Here is a 19,673-nt window from a genome sequence, read left to right on the forward strand (position 1 = left end):
CCACTGTTTGAAAGGGTTTAAATACAACATCAATGTTCTACTTTGTAAAGCAGCAAAATGCTGTTTTTCCGCCACAATTCCCACATGTGGCTGGATTGACTGGGAACAAGGAATTAAGTAAAAAGATGGTTTGCACTAAACAAATTCATCCAACTACAAGGCACCAGGCTACCCCTCTGCACGCTCATCCAGGCAAGTTCCAAATGCTTTCTAGTGGGTTGATGGGCCTTCCTGTGTTATAATAGGCAAAGAACTTGCCATTCTAAACAGCCTGTAAGATTCAGCTTTGCTTCATTGATGTTTTTACCTCTTAACCACAAAGCTGTGGGCCCCTAGGCTTTGCTTCATAAAAAGTGCATGTAAAGCTCTTTACTGAAGCAACCACATATTGCAGAAGATATTAGATCAAGGTCCCAACTGCCTGCTTTGGCAGTAACTGATTTACAGTAGTCAGAGTACTACACACAGAAACAGGCCCTTCGGCCCATCTAATTCACGCAGCCAGTTTTCTGCTTAGTCCCATCTACCTGTACCCAGACCACAGCCCTCCCTACCTCTCTCATCCATGCACCTATCCAAACCTCTTAAATGGTACAAGTGAACCCACATCCACCACTTCCACTGGCAGCTCGTTCCACACTCACACCACTCTGAGTGAAGTAGTTCCCCCTCAGATTCCCCTTATATATTTCACCTTAAACCTGTGGCCTACTGTGAACTAGTCTCACCCAGCCTGAGGGGAAAAAGCCTGCATGCATTCACCTCATCTATACCCCTCATGATTTTGTATACCTCCAAGATCTTCCCTCATTCTCCTGCACTCCAGGGGATAAAGTCCTAACCTATTCAACCTTTCCCTATAACAACAACTCAAGTCCCAGCAACATCCATATAAATTTTCTCTGCACTTTCAAGCTTATTGATATCTTTCCTGTAGGTAGGTGACCAGAATTGCACACAATACTCTAAATTTGGCCTCACCAACATCTTGCACAACTTCAACATAACATTCCAGCTCCTGTACTCAATGCCCTGATTTATGAAGGCCAATGTGCCAAAAGCTCTCTTTACGACCCTATCTACCTGTGATGCCACTTTCAAGGAACTATGGATCGGTATTCCCAGGTCCCTTTGTTCTACCGCACACCTCAGAGCCCTACCATTCACTGTGCAAGTCTTACCCTGGTTTGTCTTCCCAAAGTGCATCACCTCACACTTGTCTGCATTAAATTCCATCTGCCATTTTCCAGTCCATTTTCCCAGCTGGTCCAGATCACTTTGCAAGCTTTGATAGCCTTCCTCACTGTCCACTATGCCCCAATCTTGGTGTCACCTGCAAATTTACTGATCTAGTTTACCACATCATCATCTAATTTATTAATATAAATGATAAACAACAGCAGGCCCTGTGGCACACCACTGGTCACAGGCCTCCAATCAGAGAAACCATCTACCACCCACTCTCTGGCTTCTCCCGCTAAGCCAACATTGAATCCAATTGACTACTCCACCTTGAATGCCAAGTGACTTTAACCTTCTGGACCAGCCTCCCATGCAGGACTTTGTCAAAGGCCCCGCTAAAGTCCACGTAGGCAACGTCTACTACCTTCCCTTGATCAACCTTGGTGGTGTAGCGGTTAGCGTGACACTATTACAGCACCTGTGACCCAGGTTCAATTCTGGCCGCTGTCTGTAAGGAATTTGTACATTCTCCCCATATCGGCGTGGGTTTCCTCCGGGTGCTCCGGTTTCCTCCCACATTCCAAAGACGTACAGGTCAGGAAGTTGTGGGCATACTATGCTGGTGCCAGAAGTGTGGCGACACTTGCGGGCTGCCCCCAGAACACTCTACGCAAAAAGATGCATTTCACTGTGTGTTTTGATGTACATGTGACTAATAAAAATATCTTAGCTTATCTGGTAACCTCCTTGAAAAACTTTAAGATTGGTTAGTCATGACCTGCCACGCACAATACCTTCTGAAAATTCCTAGGGTGCTCTCAACTTCATCGCACAAAAGGAAGATCACTTGTCATTTATCCCATTAGTGCACATCACACACAGAATGGCTGCATCTTAGAAGGGACTACTAACTTGAATAAATTATTCAGCAATTTAGACATCTTAAAGCAAAGCAAGTTAACAATGCAGTATTGACAATTTGCATACCTGAAAATTTTGAATAACTTGAACTCAAGTTGAAAATACATGATATAACTAAAAAAAACCCTAGTCCATAGACAGCATGGAAAAAGAAAATCAGTGGGCCAACAATTTTCCCCTGAAAGGTTAGAGTGGAGTCCAATGATGAGCCACTGACATCACTCAGCTCATCCTGGACTTGTAGCAGAACTCAAGTTCAGGACATACTTGCCTGGGAGCAGCAGAATACTGACTGTTTCATTCTGAACAAACAGCCTCAAATGCTTCGAGTAAAGGTGTCAGTGCAACAACAGGTCTAACACACGATATGAAAGGGAAACAAGTGCCACTTGAGAAGCTTTGACAAGTATTGCTCCTAATTTATTACCTCTGTTTGAAGCTAATATAACTCTCATCCAGTAGAAAGGATCTGCAGAGTCTGAGGACATGATGCCAAATAAAGGAATCTGCAGAAGTTTAAAAACAAAAAACTTTTCATTAGCAATTGTAGCATTAAATGAGGCAATAACTAAAGAAAACAATACACTGAAAACAAAAAGTTAAATATCTGAACAACAACAAAACCAAAAATCACCGAGACAAGGTTGGGCTGCTTCAGTGAGCACGACTCAACATTGTCACATGTACCCACGTGTGGCTTGTCACTCAAGCAGGCTCTCCCAATTTAGACATCGTCCCCAGAAGTTTGCAAGCAGTACTTTGCAATGTCATCTGGACCAGAACGATTTTTGCTGTGTCCCCAGTCAGTGCCTAGACTGGGTTGTCCATCTGGTTGTGTTCTTTTTCTGCTTTAACAATGGCACAATTGAACAGCCATTTCAGAGGGCATTTAAGAGTCAACCACAGTGCTGAGGATCTAGAGACACATACAGACCAACCTGACAAGGATGGCAGATTTCTTCCCCCCAATGGGGATAATGAACCAGACAGGTTGTCACAGTAATCTGGTGGTGTTTTGATTCCACATGAACTGAATTTAAAATTCACAGCCACCATGCAGGGGTTTCAACATATCGCCAAATGGTTAATCTAAACTCCTGGGTTACTAGTCCAGGAATTTAACCACTATACCAAGCACTGTACCCTTTTTACTAGAATTGCATCTTAAGCAAACAACTCAGTTACATTAATGAAAGCCCAGATGCTTGACTACATGAAACATTGAATACAATATAAACGTAAAGGTACTAACCTGGCAACAGACCAAGAAGATGAAAAGTGTAATGGCTGTCCATAATACTTTTTCTCTAAACTGAATCTGGAAAAAAAAATTAGAACGCTGAAACATTTGTTCAGCCCAAATCTGACGACAGCATGCTATTAAGAAAAAGGAATAGCCCACTCTGCTCCCTGTACCTGTTCCACATCCAACAAGTTCATAATGTGCATTGCCTCTTTTATGCAAGTTGTCAATATCAATTCCACTCTTTGTACGAGGAGTTTCCCATTTTTCTCTCCCAAATGGTCTGGCACTGATACCTTCACCTCAGAAACTGCTACCAGCAAAATGTTTCTCTCCATCGATCTCATTGACAGCTTTTCAAAAAGCTCCGAAACTTCAATTAAGTCTTACAAGCAAGAAAGCCTCAATTATGCATCCACACAGCTAAATATCAACAGGAAAGAGGACTGCAAAAGCTAGATCATCAAATGGGAGATACCAATACCATTCAATGTTTAACAAGACAAATTCAAAACACATTTCATGCCAGATGTGAACTATTTTTGCTGGCAGGATTAAGGACTGAAAAATGTTTATGATGGCAATAAATAATGGAATCATCTACCAAGTTATTAAAGGTAATGGGTAGTCTGAAAATAACTATGTTTAAAGAACAATCAACGCACTATTTAATACCCAATGCCAAAACTGATAAAAGTTCAAGGTCTTCATTTGTAATACGTTACTGAAGTACCATTACTCTACTCCCACCCCCATCACACCAAACCTAATTTCCGTTCTTAATCTGAAAAAAAAACAACATATCGCATTTTGTTAACAACTCCACATTGTCATAAACCAGCATCCCACTTCCCCTTAAAATAGGTCACGACAGCGAGATTACGTTTCTCAACAAATTAAAACCCATTTTGAACAAAGCACGACATTTATAAAGAGCAGTGGAAACAGGCTCTAACATTATATTTGAGCAAAATCAACAACATCATCTGGATTGTTATCAAGAGGCCTGCTCAGAATGCTGGTAGCTCCAAGCCCTAATATCCAGATTTGCTCCAAGCATTATGCTGTAACTGTTCAAACATGAAAGCAAGTATATGGAAGGCTATATGGTATCCAGCTGGTAATAATTTCCTTATTCCTCAGAATAGCAGGGGCAAATCTGGCACATCTGTCTTATAGGCTATACAAATATGATTTCCATTTCTTCAAACTATGCATAGTATTCAATTTACAATATTGCATCACCCACGATGCTGAATTTCAATCTCCAAGTGTTAATGATTTACCAATTAAGCATATTCCCAAAGTACACAGAGAACGAGCCCTAAAAATGTCACACAGAGCACTATAGAACGAGTAAACCACTTCTGCTGCATCCTAATCTCTCATTCTAGAGAGCAAAGGATACATATCCAGCAATAAAGGCCAGGTTAAAAATTGCACTGTCTGATGGGAGTAGGAATGCATATTTATAAATGACATACATTAAACTGTGAACACAGTAGATGCTGAGATTCTGCTAATGGAACATTACCTACACTGTACCTAAAAGTATTGGTTTGATTTTACGAAAGAAGTGTTCAATATTACAAAAAGGGGGTTAGCAGTCTTGAGGTGCATAAAGGTGGATAAATCCCTAAGGCCTGATCAAGTATATCATAGAACATTGTGGGAAGCAAGGGAAGAAAGTGCTGTGGCTCTGGTAAAAGATTTTTTGCATCTACATTAGTCACAGTGATGTACTGGGAGATTGGAGGACAGCTAATGTTGTGCCTTTATTCAAGGGCTGCGCCAACAAGGCAGGAAACTACAGACCAGTGAGCCTAACAGTGGTGGGAAAGTTACTGGAGGGGAATCCGAGAGACAGGATCTATTTGCACATGGAAAGGCAAGGACTAATAAGGGATAGTCAGCATGGCTTTGTGCATGGGAAATCCTGTCACACTAATTTAGAGGTGATCAAGAAGATTGACAAGGGCAGGGCAATAAACGTCATCCACATAGACTATCCCAAGGCTTTTGACAAGGTCCAGCATGGTAGACTAGCCCGTGGGGTGCAATCGCATGGGATCCAGGGTGAGTTAGCCCTGGATACAAAATTGGCTTGGTGGAAGGAGTCAGAGGGTGGTAGTGGAGGGTTATTTTCCCCCCCAGATTGAAGGCCTTTGACCAGTGGAGCTGGGTCCCATTGTTTGTCATGTATATTAACAATTTGGATGGCCAATGTAGGTGGCATGAATAGCAAGTTTGCAGATTATACCAAAATTGGTGGTGTGGTGGACAGTGATGAAGGTTGTCTAAAGATTACAGAGTAATGAAGTCCAAAATTCGAGGGAGTAGGTTTAAGGTGAGAGCGGAAAGATTTAAAGGGGACCCGAGGGACAGGCTTTTCATGCAGAGGGTGGTGCGTATATGGAATGAGCTTTCACAGGAAGTGCAAGAGGCAGGTACAATTACAACATTTAAAAGACATTTGGACAAGAAAAGTTTAGATGGATATGGGCCAAATGCAGGCAAATGGGACCAGCTTAGAAAAGCACATTGGTCAGCATGGACAAGTTGGGCTGAAGGGCCTGTTTCAGTGTTGTATAACTATGAACCCATTTCTGTGCAGACTCATTTGAAACATTAAGAACCAATATCTGGCCAATCTTATTGGAAACAGAACTGGTAGACACAGAGGAAGAAGATTAGCCCTGATGGTCTCAAACATCCTGCCAATTTTGCTTGCTAACTAATTTGCTGCATTAATGGCCACTGTGAGCAAGTATCAGTGGCAACAAATCTAAAGAACCATTATACAAATCATACAACCCTTCGCAGATTAGCAGTTCAAGTATATTTTACCCCCAGGATCAAATCACCAAAGGACAGGTTTTCTAGCATCATCTTCATAGGCATTTTGTAAAAGGGAAGGCAAGGCAAAAGTACCAAAGAACAGAATTAACAGACTTTTCAACCATGTATCACTATGAGTTACACCCAACTATTCAAAGGGTTTAAGAGACAAATGTTTTAAGAGTGAGACTGCAAACTGACAACAGATTTACTGCCACACCTTTTGAGAAAAAAAAGAAAAAAAAGGGGAGTTAACAGTTCAGTTCAGCTAACCTTGAAATGTGGCATTGAGGAAGTTCTGCAGTCTCAGTAGTAATGTCGCCTGGGCTGAAGAATTAAACCAATCCCAATTATTTATAGCATTATTTCACTAGAAGCTCTTGTCAATTTTCTCAACAGTCAAATTAGCTGCTCTACTTTTCTTTTTAGGACATTAATTGTTGCCAGATTTATAGCTAGCAATTCACTGGATATGATGAACTTGGGATCTCATTAAGCGGTCTACAAAAAAATGTTTCTGCTATGCAGCTTTTATGAAGAAATAAACAGACAGATAATGGCTGATGAGTTTACCTTTCTTTCTGGTTTCTGGATTTCTGGTAACACAGCACAGAATGGTTTAATAACTTCAAGGAATTTTACTGGGGGGAGAAAAAGACAATAATATTAGAAACTCAAATGTGAAAAACAGAAGCAGCACCCAATAACCCCCAGGAGTGGCTGGACTGGCCACAGTAAGAAACATACCAGTGACCCACAGATAACAGTTTTAATTCACAAAACCCATACTTTAAAAGTCCTCCTTTCCACGCACCAATGTTTTCTGTCCAATGCCTCATGAAAGACGTTTAATGGATTAATGTTTCCAAAATGAACTTTGAGTGTTGAATTTGCAAAGGCCAACTGGAACAAGGTCCATTTATAATAGATCTTCCTGGGCACCCATTTTAATATATCCAGTTTTGGATGTGTTATGATTGCCCATGGTCCTGGGACAACATAATGGCATAAAGAAGTCAAAACAACAGATGCTGGAAATCCAAGGTCAGAACAGAAAATGCTCCATTCTGATGAAGGGTCTTTGACTCAGAATGTTAACTGTTTTTCTTTCCATAGATGGCGCCCAACTTGCTCAATGCTTCCAGCATTTTGCTTTCACAGCATAAAAGGCAGTTCTATACAGACTAAGAGGTTAGCTTTCAATTCAAATGCACATTAAAGCCACACAATATCAATGTTCTGTTTACCAAGCCTTTGACTTGATAAAAGTAAAGCCACTCCAAATTCATGTGTAATATGATGTCCTTTGCACTCCTATCACTGTGATTACTTGACCTTAAATAAAAAGCTGGATAAAACAATTAGAACATTCAAGTTGAGTACACAATATTAAACAGTGTTCCTTTCCCAGTTTCTCCTGATATATGCATGCATTTTAAGCCAAGATAGGAGTTTTGGTAATACTGCTCAGCTGTGGGACAACACTAGGGTCCCTGATCTGGTAACTTTCCTAAAGGCCATGAAACCAAACACTTACGAGCCATTGCACATTGAAAAGAAAGCAGTAATTAGAGAGAAGTCAACAATGTGCAACTTAAAGGCTCGATGGACTGTCTCCACTCAGGAGATCCAACATGAAAAGCCCAGAATTTGACCTGATGGGGAAAAAGTAATTTTTTTCAAGGTTAGTTATATCAGCCTGCACGCAAGGACCAGTCATGTGACCTTCCATTCACACCAATGATACCAGCACAGTGTAGTCCTTAGCGGGATGGAAAGAGGGACTGTTGAACTCTGGCAGTGTTGGCAGGTTTTCGATGTGGCACGCACATAGCTATTAGTGCGGGCAACAAGTGGACAAATTGAAGGGTTGGATGTTCTGGCCCATTATGCCCAAGTCAGCAAGCACAGCTCCTGCAATACCCTGTTCTAGGGAACACGATGCTACATGTAAACAGTGGACTCCTCACTGCCTTGCAACACAAACCATGTGACACATTCAAAGTCTCCAGACCTGCACCCACCATGCCATAAAACTGTTGTTTTATTAATACATGGAGGGATGAAGCTTCAGATTGTATACTGCTATTTTTATTTTTCCATGAGGTGATGGATATTTAAATTTTAGAAAAATCCAGGATGCCTCAAGACTGTAAAAGTATTTACAGCACAGAAGCCAGCCATTAGCTTGGTATCCATGCAGGGGTTAAAAAAAATCAGATTAGTCACCCAGGCAGGCTCAGTAAACAAGTCTGTACACTACAGAAATTCAGAGACTTGAGTAGGATTTATATTTAAATTTTTTGGATAAGAGTTTGTATTTAAGTAGACCAATTAAATAGCTTGAGGATTGCATGAAGCAATGCTTAAAGGTGATCTAAATACAGAATTATATTGGATGTTGGTTCTTTAAAACCACAAATTGCTATACAGTACATGAGCCAACAGGCCCACATCCTAAGAGGTGCACATTATGGAAATCAATGCCACAGTGATTTTCCAGACGCCAAGGGCTCAAGGAAGTGGGAGAGGAATTTCTGTAGCACAGACAGTGATGCACAAGGTATCATAAACACATAGATAAGTGAGATGGACCAGAATGTCACTTCCTAGTCATCACTGGTTCATGTACTACTTTAATTCTACAACTGAATTCTTGACAAATGGCTTATTGTCAGAGTCACTGGCATTGTAACATCCAAATAACTAAATGTCTGTTTACTGCATTAGGCTCAGTTGTATCACATGTTAATTCAAAATGTGGCCCAACACTTAGTGATAGATAGCTAAGTATGCTAGCTGGTATGGATGGTTAGTAAACTGCTCCTGGGCCTTACAAGTGGGTTTGAATCCACACATATGGTATGAAAAAATCTGATGATATTTCAACATCCAATATTCCACCAGAAAATCTAGTATAAACACTCAAGCTATCCTAGGTAACAGCACAAGAAATTAAAATTTCTTCTGTGGCATTGGGGCAAATCTTCCACTGAAATTTGCATTAAAGCAGGCACATAGAACAGATGAAGGATCACTACTTTGTGCCCAACAGCAAATCTCACCAAAATTGCTCCGATGCCAAGAAAAGATATATTTGGATTTTTATGCAGTCAGAGACATGCATTAAAGCTGGTTGGTAGAATCTTTAATTGTGTTCAGCTATGTATGCCTCAGGGCTTCATGTTACAGGTTACATTCAGGAATATTTAGATTTCACATTACATTCCAAAACATTAGAAGTATACTTCAGAATTTTACATTAAATTAAATGGCAATATCTGTTCGAAGCCAACATTCACAAAAGACCACAACTGCACAAGCCATGTAAATGCAGATATTGTTACCAATGCAAAAAGCGATTATCTGTTTGTCCGTGCAGTTGGAATCTAGACTACCAGTTCGTCATGGAGCATAGGACAAGATTGCAGACTTGATCATTTTTTTAAAAATTAAAAACCCAAACTAAACTATTTAAACCCAACTGGCAAACATCATTGTGCTTCAGAGGTAAATGTTTACATAATACACAACTACAGGTATGCAAGTGTGAAAAGCAGGCTGATGTTCTGCAGCTGTAATGACAGCTAAACTGTCAGCTTTTACACTAAAAATGAAACTACAGAATTTTCACACATGCATAGTTTAACACAAATCTCAGCTGTTGTCAGCATTTTAGCACTCTTCCACAGGATGAAGGTTTCTGCAAAGTGCAAACTATAATCAAGGAAAATTATCGAATTAATGAACATAATCAGGCATTTACAAATTATCTTTGATGTTAAACACCCTGAAAATGTTATGTATGAGGTACAGGCTTTCAATGGCATAACTTCTCCGGCCTAAAAAATGTTGAGCTTACTAAAAACACTTTGTCCTTTCGAATTTCTGTCTGCAAGGTATCCCAGTTACTAGATGCCAGACATCTACTTGGACTGACACCTGACTACAAACATTAGGAGAGAAAATATCACTTTTCTTTGAGTTCAGCAGCAGTTCCATCAGCTCAGCTGATCTGTTCATTTTCCCCGTCTACAGATGCTAACTGATGTGCACTGTTTTACTTCCCACCATAAAAATTGAAGTCATTATTCCCTCTTTCCTATTTAATAGCTCATGCCTAAATTCCATATTCAAACAATTATCAAAAATTCAACATATACTTAAAAGGTTAATATTAGAATCACCTTTGATCAATAATGGCAATAGTCATTTGTTAGAAGGTTGACAGTTCAAAAATCATACACTCAAGCTCCAGTCTAAAAATTTAATGCTGCATTTTCAGTGGAGCAAACCTTTCAATGGGATGTATACCAGTAGTCCCATCTGAGTTCTCAAGAATGATTTCAATTATCTTATGGTACAATTTTTTTTGAAAAGAGTCACAGTTTTCTTTGGTACTCTGGCCAAAATTTAGTCACAAGTTGGGCATTATTTCAGTATTTGTAGGAACATACAAAAGTTGATTGCTGCATTTTCCAATGACTACAGCTTAGAACTTCATTGCCAGCTTTTTTGGGATGTCCTGAAGCAACAAAGGGCATTATAAAAATGCAATCTTTATTTTTTTTAATGCAAGGCACTAGCTGCACCAATTAGTTAAACAAACAAAAATTTTATATAAACCTGACCTATCAGGCCGAAGGAGCAGATAACAATATAAAGCTCAATAAAAGAGAAACAAAAGGACTGGAGATACTTGTATTTTAAGGAGATAATTGTCTTCTAAGCAATGCAATTACCCAGTGGTGCCCAACTGCTATAATTTACGAATAACCAAAAAACATAACTGGGTGTCAAGGTGAACAAGAAATCAAAGCTATACACAAAACGCTAGAGGAACTCAGTGGGTCAGGCAGCATTCGTGGAGGGAAGGGGACAGTAGACCTTTCGGGTTGAGACCGAAGGAAATGTGTTCATTTCCCTCCACGGATGCTGCCCGACCCGCTGAGTTTCTCCAGCTGTGTGTGTGTGTGTGTGTGTGTGTGTGTGTGTGTGTGTGTGTGTGTGTGTGTTGCTGCTCCAGATCCTAGCATCTGCAGTCCCTCTCCTGCGTCTCAAAGCCACTGACTCCTGCTGACATCTCCCGGCGAGGTCCAGAGAGAAAGGTGGAAGGATTTGGAAGAGGATCCAGAGGGAGGAATGTGGGGATCTAGGGGATGGGTCCGAGCAGCTCTTGCTGCTCCTGAAGGGCCCGTCAGCATTAATGGACTGGGCTACGTGGCGCTTCAACCCTACACCCCCTCCTCCCCTGCCCCCCCCCATCCCTCCCCTTAACCCCCCCCCCCCCCCAACGTCTGCCGCCCCGGGAGCCCGACAAGCGAGGCCGGGCGAGGGCTGGGCGACATTTCCCCGGCGCCAAGGGCGCGGCTCCAGCCGCTGGATCCACATTCACTCGGACTGGGAATATTTCACCCCCCCCCCCCCCCCAAACCCACCCTCAGCCTATTCCGTGTCCGGGCTCCGTCGCCACCCGCTGGCTTTCAAATCCAGTCCGGTGCGGCTCGGTCCGGCGGGCCCAGAAAGGGTGGGGGGGGGTGGTGGTGGCTCGGGCTAACAAATCACGCGAGGCCCAGGCTTGGCCGAGGCCTACTGGGTCGGAGCGGGTTTTCCCGCCCACCCCCGGCTACTTACTGCCCATGGTGGCCCGGTTGTCGTCGCTGGCTGGAGTCGACGCGGCGGACGGTGCTGTGGAAGGGGAGTCGGTCCGGGGGACGCGGGCCTCTTCAGTCGCGAAGGGAGAGTCGGCTCGCCGGGGGCCTGAAAGACACGTCAGCGCCCGAGCAACGGCGGCGGCCCCGCCGACCAATCACAGCCCGGCGCTCGCCCGCCACCTGAGCGGCGGCGGCGGAAAAACCCGACCGCTCCCCGGAGACCACGTGATCACGCTGACGGAAACACCCGAGCGGGGCCTCGACTGACGTGGGACATCCGAGTCAAAATCAGAATGGGTGTTTATTATCCCTGAGCTTCAGCGTGAAAGTTGTTGTTTTGCGGCAGCACTGCAGAGCAAAGACATAAATTAAATTGGTAAATTGCAAAGACATATTATTAAATTGGTTTATTATTGTCACATGTACAAAGGTACAGTGAAAAACTTTGTTCTGCATGCCACCCATACTGATCATTACATTACAACCATGCATTGAGGTAGTACAAGGGAAAACAGTAACAGAATGCAGAATAAAGTGTTACAGCTACAGAGAAAGTGCAGTGCAGGCAGACAATAAGGTGCAAGGGCCATAACGAGGTAGATTGTGAGGTCAAGAGTCCATTTTATTGTACTAGGGGACCATTCAATATCTTTATAACAGCGGGATAGAAGCTGTCCTTGAGCCTGGTGGTACATGTTTTCAGGCTTTTGTATCTTTTGCCCAATGGGAAGGGGAGGGGGGGAAGTGAGAATGTCCGGGGGTAGGTGGGGTCTTTGATTATGCTGGCTGATTTAAGTGTAGAAAGGCAGCGAGAAGTGCAGACAGAGTCCATGGAGGGGAGGCTGGTTTCTGTGATGTGCTGAGCTGTGTCCACAACTCTCTGCAGTTTCTTGTGGTCACGGGATAGCAAGTCAAAGTCAAAGTCAGAATCAGATTTATTATCACTGAAATATGATGTGAAATGTGTTGTTTTGCGGCAGCAGTACAGTGCAAAGACATAAAATTATTTTAAATTACAAAAATAAATTAACTTAAAAAAAAGGAATAATAAGGTAGCCTTCTTGGGTTCATGGACCGCTCAGAAATCTGATGGCGGAGGGGAAGAAGCTGTTTCTGAATCACTGAGTGTGGGTCTTCAGGCTCCTGTACCTCCTCCCTGATGGTAGTAACGAGAAGATGGTGTGTCCCAGGTGGCAGGGGTCCTTAGTGATGGATGGCACCTTCTTGAGGCAGCGCCTCTTGACGATGTCCCTGATGGTGAGGAGGGTTGTGCCCGTGATGGAGCTGGCTGAGTCTACAACCCTCTGCAGCCTCTTTTGATCCTGTGCATTGGAGCCTCCATACCAGGCGGTGATGCAACCAGTCAGAATGCTCTCCGCTGTACATCTGTAGAAATTTGCAAGAGTCTTTGGTGACGTACCAAATCTCCTCAAACTCCTAATGAAGTTGAGCCGCTGGTGTGCCTTATTCATTAATGCATCAATGTGTTGGACCTACTTGCAGCAGCATCACAGGCACAGAGCATCATATAAGCAGCATTCACAAGAAAAACATAAATTAAACATGTTATACACACATTTTTACAAGAATGAACACAATTAGAACAAAAAGGCACAAAGTCTATTTTAGTGCAAAGTGATCAAGTTGTCGGAAACCGCCAACCAATGTAAAATGTGTATACAACATAAAGGAAAGTAGAAGTAGGTCATTCTGTGTGGAGTTTGCACGTTCTCCCTGTGGGTTTCTTCCCACATCCCAAAATGTGGGGGGCTGGTGGGTTAATTGACCACTGTAACTTTCCCCTAGCGTGTGGGTGAGCAGTAGAATCTGGGGGAGTTGGTGGGTTGCAGTCAAAAATTAATGAGGGATTGTCTGCAGATGCTGCAATCTGGAGCAAAATACAAACCCGTGGAGAAACTCAATGGGCCAGGCAGCATCTACATCACAAAAACAGGCCATTCAGCCCACAATGTCTGTGCCAACCATGATGCCAATCCAAAGTAATCCCATCTACCTGCACATGGTCTATACCCCTCCATTCCCTGCCTGTTCACGTGCCTGTCTAAATGCCTCTTTAATGTTGCTTCCACATTCCAGGCATCTACCACTCATTGTGTAAAAACCTTCCCTCATAAATCTCCTTTAAATTTTCCTCCTCTCACCTTAAACCTATGCCCTCTAGTATTTGACACTTCCACTCTGGGAAAGAGATCTGACTACCTACCCTATCTATAAACCTGTCAGATTGCCCCTCAGCCTCTGATGCTCCAGAGAAAACAATCCAAGTTCATCCGACCCCTCATAGCCAATATTCTCTAATCCAGGCAAATTCCTGGTGAAGCTTTTCTGCACCTTCTCTGAAACCTCCACATCCTTAGATAAGAGAAGAGAAAAACTTCTTCAAAGTGGATGTACCTTGAGGAGACTTTGCAGTGGAGGTATAAAATGGAGACACAAGAGATTGCAGATACTGGAACCTGGAGCAAATTAATAATGAGGGAAGGGTATTGCTTTGTGAGCTAGCATAGACTGAATGGGCTGAATGGCCTCCTATGTAAAATTCAGTTCCTGGAGACTTCCACCAATCAACAAGACCATGGCTACCTCAAAACCATTTTACTGCCTCATCCTGATGTCCCTTAATTCCATTAGTAACCAGAAATCAATGGATCTCAGTTTTGAATGAAATCAATGGCTACATTTCCACAGCCTTCCAGGGCAGAGAGTGCCAAAGAAATTTTACATCATTTCAGTCCTAAATTGCCTACCCCTTATTTTGAGGGTAGGACACTTTTTTCATACTCCTCATCTGGGGAAAATGTCTTCCCCCTATCTTACCTGCTGAGGCTCAAAGAATTTCAACGAGGTTCACCTGTCATTTTTCTAAACTGGAGAGAATATCCAATTGGCATTTGGACAGGTCCTTGTATAGGAAGAGTGTAGAGGGACCCAATCCTAAAATGGACAAATGGGATTAGTGTAGATAGACATCACGATTAGCATGAACAAGGTGGGCTGATTGGGCCAGTTTCTGTACTGTGCAATTCCATGGTTCCACGGATATGATAGATCTACCTTCTCAGGAACCAGTCACGTGAACCTTTGCTTCATTCCCTCTGGACCAAGTGTATCTTTTTTAGGTAAGGAGACCAAAACTGTGCACAATATTCTAAGTGTATCTCACCAAAGGCCTAGATAACTATAGTAAGACATCTTGACTTACTTACTGAAACCCTCATGCGCTGGAGGCCAACATATGGTTTGCCTTCCTAATTGCAAGTTTGCAGATGATACCATCGTAGTAGGCCGTATCTCAAACAACAGTGAGTCAGGGTACAGGAAGGAGATAGAGAGCTTAGTGGAATGGTGTCATGACAACAACCTTTCCCTCAATGTCAACAAAAGCGCCGGTCATTGACTTTAGGAAAGGGGGTGGTGTACGTGCACCTATCTACATCAATGGTGCTTGCCCTTAAAAGTGTACTGCCTCCTGACTGGGTGGGCCAAAGGGCCTGTTTCCATACTGTATCTCTATGGCTCCATCCCCAACTCCTAATTACTTTCCTATTGTTTGCAGACTCTTCTTGGCAAATTATGCACTAGGATATCCAAATACCTCTGCATCTGCAATCTCTCAACGTTTAGATAATCAGCTTCCCTTTTTCCTGTGAAAATGGACAATTTCACATTTTCCCACATTGTACTTCATTTGCCGGATCTTTGCTCACACACTCTACAGATCTGAGCACATAAGCCAGACTGACATCCATCGCAGTAATGAGCTGGTGTAGCACCACTGGGCATCGTTGTCTTTTGGGAGGATTATTAAACGGAAAGCTTGTCTTCTCTTCCAAGGGAATATCAAAGATCTCATGGCCCTACTTTGCAGAAGAGCCGCTGTATTCCTCCAATGTTCCATCAATCAATGCCAGGTCATTATCTGCTTGTCTGCACATTTTGAGTAAAATTCACTATCTTATGTATTTTCTGTATTGGTTTTCCTTCAAAAGTGTATCATTGGCTGTACAGAATTTTGGAATCTCCTGAATTTATAGAAGGTGCTACAATAAGAATAAGTGCAAGAGCACTTTGTTTTAATTAACGATTTGGATTTTTTTTGGTGTCCTTATTACATTAATGGCCTTAGTTTTAGATTCTCCCCAAAGTGTAAACACGCTCTTCAAGGGTATCCTGGCCAACAGATTCATTAGTTTAGAGAAAAATAAAGCTGCCGATGCTGGAAATCTGAAATAAAAGCAGAAATTGCTGGTCAGTCAGCATCCGTGGAGAGAGAAACAGAGTTAATGTTTCAGATAGAAGACCATCAGAACTGGGATAGAGAGAAAACAAGTTGGGGATCACCCTTTCATTAGATATTCCCTTTGTCCTATCCATTCCTCTCCCACCAGCTCTGCAACTTAGAATTGTTTTCTCTCTTCTCCAGTCTGATAAAGGGTCTTTGACATCAAACATTGACTGTCTCTCCACAGATACTGCCTGACCTACTGAGTGTTCCCAGCATTTTCTGCTTCTATTACTATTTCCACAGATGTACTGTTGGAAGTACTCTGACTGGTTGCATCACGGTCTGGTACGGCAATTCAAATGCGCAGGAATGTAAGAAGCTGCAGAGAGTAGTGGACTCACCCCAATACATCACGGGCACGTCCCTCCCCTGTGGTAGTATCTACAGGACATGCTGCCTCAAGAAAGAAACATCCACCATCAAAGATCCCCATCATCTGGGCCATGCCATCTTCTCACAGCTCCCATGGGGCAGGAGGTACAGCAGCCTGAAGTCCCACACCACCAGGTTCAGGAACAGCTCCTTCCCTTCAACCATTCGCTTCTTGAACCAACCGACACAACCCTAATCACTGCAGTTTAGCAACACTATGACCACTTTAATTACTTTGCATTAACTAAAAATTGACCTTTTTTTTTGTCCTGTGTTCTTTCTTGTAAAAATTGGGTATAATTTATGTTTAATTTATGTTTTTCTTGTGAATGCTGATGCTCTGTGCCTGTGATGCTGCTGCAAGTAAGTTTTTCATTGCACCTGTGCACACATGGACTTGTGCAGATGACAATAATCTCAACTTTGACTTTGACAATAATTTAAAGTTGTCTTTCAGGTCACCTCTAAAGGCCAGTTCAATCTCTCCCAATGACGATATTGTTCCAGAAATGGTCTGCTTAAATTTACTCTCTAGAGGATATGTGTTTAAGTTGCTTTGGTTTCTCATTTATTTGCTATTTGATTTAGATAAACAGAGCGCCTCTACTTCCTCAGGAGGCAAAAGAAATTTGGCATGTCCCCTTTGACACACACCGACTTCTATCAATGCACCATAGAAAGCATCCTATCTGGATGCATCACAGCTTGGTACGGCAACTGCTCTGCCCAGGACCGCAAGAAACTGCAGAGAGTTGTGGACACAGCTCAGCACATCATGAAAACCAGCCTCCCCTCCATGGACTCTCTCTATACCTCTCGCTGCCTTGGTGAAGCAGCCAGCATAATCAAAGACCTCACCCACCCGGGTCATTCTCTCTTCTCTCCTATCCCATCAGACAGCAGATACAGGAGCCTGAGGGCGCATACCACCAGGCTCAAGGGCAGCTTCTATCACTGTGATAAGACTATTGAACAGTTCCCTTATACGATGAGATGGACTTTGACCTCACGATCTACCTTGATGTGACCTTGCACCTTATTGTCTACCTGCACTGCACTTCCCTGTAGCTGTGACACTTTACTCTGTACTGTTATTGTTTTTACCTGTACTACTTCAATGCACTCTGTACTAACTCAATGTAACTGCACTGTGTAATGAATTGATCTGTACGATCGGTATGCAAGACAAGTTTTTCACTGTACTGTTACAGACTAGGTTACTATTGGTGAATGTCCCTTTAAGATAGAGCATAGTGGTGTGTATGTGTGTGTGTGTGGCATGGTTAAGTCAGCAGAAGATAAAGGACGTAATGACATTTTTGAAGCAGTCAGTCAGAGTCAGTCAGAGGAGGAGGAGGAGAGAGAGAGAGAGGGAGAGAGAGAGAGAGAGAGAGAGAGAGAGAGACCAGCCTGCTAGTCTCTATCGATGGATGAAAAACAGTAACTGTGCCTGTCACAAGATCACAAAACAAGGGAGCAGAAGCAGGCCATTCGGCCCATCGAGTCTGCTCCAAGGAAAAGGGAAAAAGAAATGGGGAATGGGGAGAAAAAAACCCTATTCTAATCCCAATTTCCGGCCTTATCCCCATATCCCTTGATACCCTGACTATTTAGATATCTCCTCCTTGAACGCCCCCACTGATCTGGCCTCCACTGCTGAACGTGGCAAGGTATGGATTTTTTGGAATAATCCAGTGGAATCCACTTTGTTGTTGACCTGTAGAAGGAAACGGGTATTTGTGTGGACGGCCACAATTCGAGAGCCTTTCGGGGTGAGGCAGAAGCGGTGGAGTGGTCACTGCTGAGTAGACACTGAGGTGTCGTATGGGTTCCATCGCGGAACATTTGGATTTCGTAATTACTCTCTATTTTCTCTCTACATCTACGTCCTATCTTCAGTCAACGGTGGTTGTTGAAGAAGCTTTTGCTCACGTTTCACCTTATGGCTTGCTGAACTGAACTTTGAGAATTATTCCTGGATTTGGAGTTTGGGAATTTGACACACATACACTTGGAGTTTAGTTTTTGGGGTTAGTGTTTAAGATCTAACATTTCTAACATTTTTACTTTTATTTTTCTTATTATCATAAGTAGCTATTAATAAAGTAGTTTTAAACACTTAAACATGACACGGAGTGTTTCTTTTATTCCTGGTTGTTAACAGTACCTTGGTACAAGTTACAATAATAAACCAATACCAATACCAAATACATTCTGGCCACTTATCTGCAATGTTTTCCAGGTCCTACTGCAAGCAGGCATAGACTGTGAATGGAACATCCAGACTTTTTTAAGTGACAATTAACTTTACCTCAGATTAATGTTTCTAAACACTGCCCTGTCTATCATCCAACATCCATCATCAAAGATCCCCACCATCCGGGCCATGCCATCTTCTCGCAGCTACCATCGGGCAGGAGGTACAGAAGCCTGAAGTCCCACACCACCAGGTTCAAGAACAGCTCCTTCCCTTCAACCATTCGGTTCTTGAACCAACCGACACAACCCTAATCACTGCAGTTTAGCAACACGATGACCACTTTGATCACTTTGCACTGAAATGGACTTTGTCTTTTTTTTGTTCTAATTGTGTTCTTTCTTGAAAATTTTGTGTATAATTTATGCTTATGTTTTTCTTGTGAATGCTGCTTATCTGATACTATGTGCCTGTGATGCTGCTGCAAGTAAGTTTTTCATTGCACCTGTGCACACATGGACTTGTGCAGATGACAATAAACTCCACTTTGACTTGAGTTTTAATGCAGTGTATTCAATGATGTTGCAGGTGCAAGATCCAACCAGGAGAGGGCACCTCGGCTCCATAATTCATACGATGTTTACTTGCTTCCCAGACCTTCTGTGTCAAATTCCAAACTGTTTTGCGGAATTATGTCAACTGCTGAGGTCAGTTCCCCGTGTGCAATGGAATGGCAGCAGAAATAAACGCATGATGAGGCTGAAAAAGTAGGGAAGGTTAAAGGACACTTGCTGGAAGGAAAGGAAGGTGAAGCTGGGGAGCTGTGTGCAGTGGCTGTAGGACTGGGAACCAGAGGATGATTGGCAGAAGTCCTGAAGGTGAATGAGAAAATATTTATTAATGCAGCAAGGTGTTACATTCTGGAATCTGATGCCAAAAAGGGTGGAAGCAGTCTCAGTG

At 42.7% G+C, this 19,673-nt stretch overlaps 1 protein-coding gene across 1 annotated transcript in view; it reads right to left on the minus strand.

Moving 5' to 3' along the window:
- The window catches only part of LOC127571269 (protein transport protein Sec61 subunit alpha-like 1), a 29,334-nt gene extending 17,226 nt beyond the window's left edge, over window positions 1-12,108 (minus strand). The window contains exons 1-4 of the mRNA XM_052017508.1: window positions 11,819-12,108; window positions 6,758-6,825; window positions 3,356-3,421; window positions 2,531-2,609 (exon numbers count right to left, since the gene is read on the minus strand). Coding sequence (XP_051873468.1) covers window positions 2,531-2,609; window positions 3,356-3,421; window positions 6,758-6,825; window positions 11,819-11,825 — 220 coding nt within the window. The 5' untranslated portion in view covers window positions 11,826-12,108. The remainder of the gene's footprint in view (window positions 1-2,530; window positions 2,610-3,355; window positions 3,422-6,757; window positions 6,826-11,818) is intronic.
- Window positions 12,109-19,673: the final 7,565 nt, after the last annotated feature.

The sequence above is a fragment of the Pristis pectinata genome, chromosome 6 (assembly GCF_009764475.1).
Source record: "Pristis pectinata isolate sPriPec2 chromosome 6, sPriPec2.1.pri, whole genome shotgun sequence".
In the NCBI taxonomy this organism is placed as follows: domain Eukaryota; kingdom Metazoa; phylum Chordata; class Chondrichthyes; order Rhinopristiformes; family Pristidae; genus Pristis; species Pristis pectinata.